We start from the raw sequence: 684 nt of genomic DNA, 5'->3' as shown, positions 1-684 counted from the left end.
GCCGGGGCCATGACGGCGGCCCGGGGCGCACTTCCGGGTGGCGCACCAGCAAACCCGTCCGGCGGGTCCACTTCCGGTTTGGACCGGAACCCCGCACGCCCATTTCTGACAGTCCCGGGTGTCACTGTCAAAGTCTTCCGGCCGGCGGGGAGCGCCACTTCCGGGTGCTCACCTGCGGCGCCTCCGCCGCGCAACAAGGCGCTACCAGCGGGTTCCCAGCGCCGGCTCCTTTGTGCGGCGGCGGCCTCGCGCTCCCGGGCCCGCGTGCGACGGCGGCAGCATGAGCGCGCAGCGGGGCGACGGCCCAGGTAGGAGGCGCCTGTTGCTATGGCGATGAGGAGGGGGCGCCCCGCCCCTCCTTCCCGGGCGGGTGTTCGAGGGGGCGGCGAGGCCTGTGCGGGCGCTCGGGATATCCTAGGGGTGTGGGCCTGGCTGGGGCCCCCGACTGTGTGAGGGGTTTGGACCCCCGGGCTGGAGGTGCTGAGCGGACTGAGCCAATGCTTCCACTGGGGCCCAAGCCTCAGGGTCAGGCCCCTCCGCTTAGGACCAGAGCTGTGCCATGTTTGTGCCCCCTGGTCAGACTGGTATAGACTGGGGGCATGGGGGCTTGCCCTCCTCTGCGGCTGGGGCCCGACCTCCGCCTGGAGCCTCCTGAGCATGCATCGGCTGCCCCCGTCCCTGTGG

The 684-nt window shown here is 72.1% G+C and overlaps 2 protein-coding genes across 4 annotated transcripts in view; one reads left to right on the top strand and one right to left on the bottom strand.

The window, feature by feature from the left end:
* Positions 1 to 103, bottom strand: part of NKAP (NFKB activating protein) — an 8414-nt gene extending 8311 nt beyond the window's left edge. The window contains exon 1 of the mRNA XM_019521047.1: positions 32 to 103. Within this exon, the coding sequence (XP_019376592.1) occupies positions 32 to 103 (72 nt within the window). The remainder of the gene's footprint in view (positions 1 to 31) is intronic.
* Positions 104 to 147: 44 nt separating this feature from the next.
* ZBTB33 (zinc finger and BTB domain containing 33) overlaps positions 148 to 684 on the top strand; it is a 60789-nt gene continuing 60252 nt past the window's right edge. Inside the window, exon 1 of one of the 3 annotated variants that reach the window (XR_002098326.1) lies at positions 148 to 308. Coding sequence is in view for 1 of the 3 variants with exons in the window: in XM_019521590.1 (XP_019377135.1) it covers positions 281 to 308 (28 nt within the window). In the remaining 2 variants the exon portion in view is untranslated. The remainder of the gene's footprint in view (positions 309 to 684) is intronic. The other 2 variants (XR_002098325.1, XM_019521590.1) reach the window with 2 other exon arrangements.

This window comes from Gavialis gangeticus, unplaced genomic scaffold (assembly GCF_001723915.1).
Source record: "Gavialis gangeticus isolate Ggan-Ray unplaced genomic scaffold, GavGan_comp1, whole genome shotgun sequence".
NCBI classification, from domain to species: domain Eukaryota; kingdom Metazoa; phylum Chordata; order Crocodylia; family Gavialidae; genus Gavialis; species Gavialis gangeticus.
The sequence above is the reverse complement of the archived record's forward strand: the minus strand, read 5'-3'. Positions and strand labels throughout refer to the sequence as shown.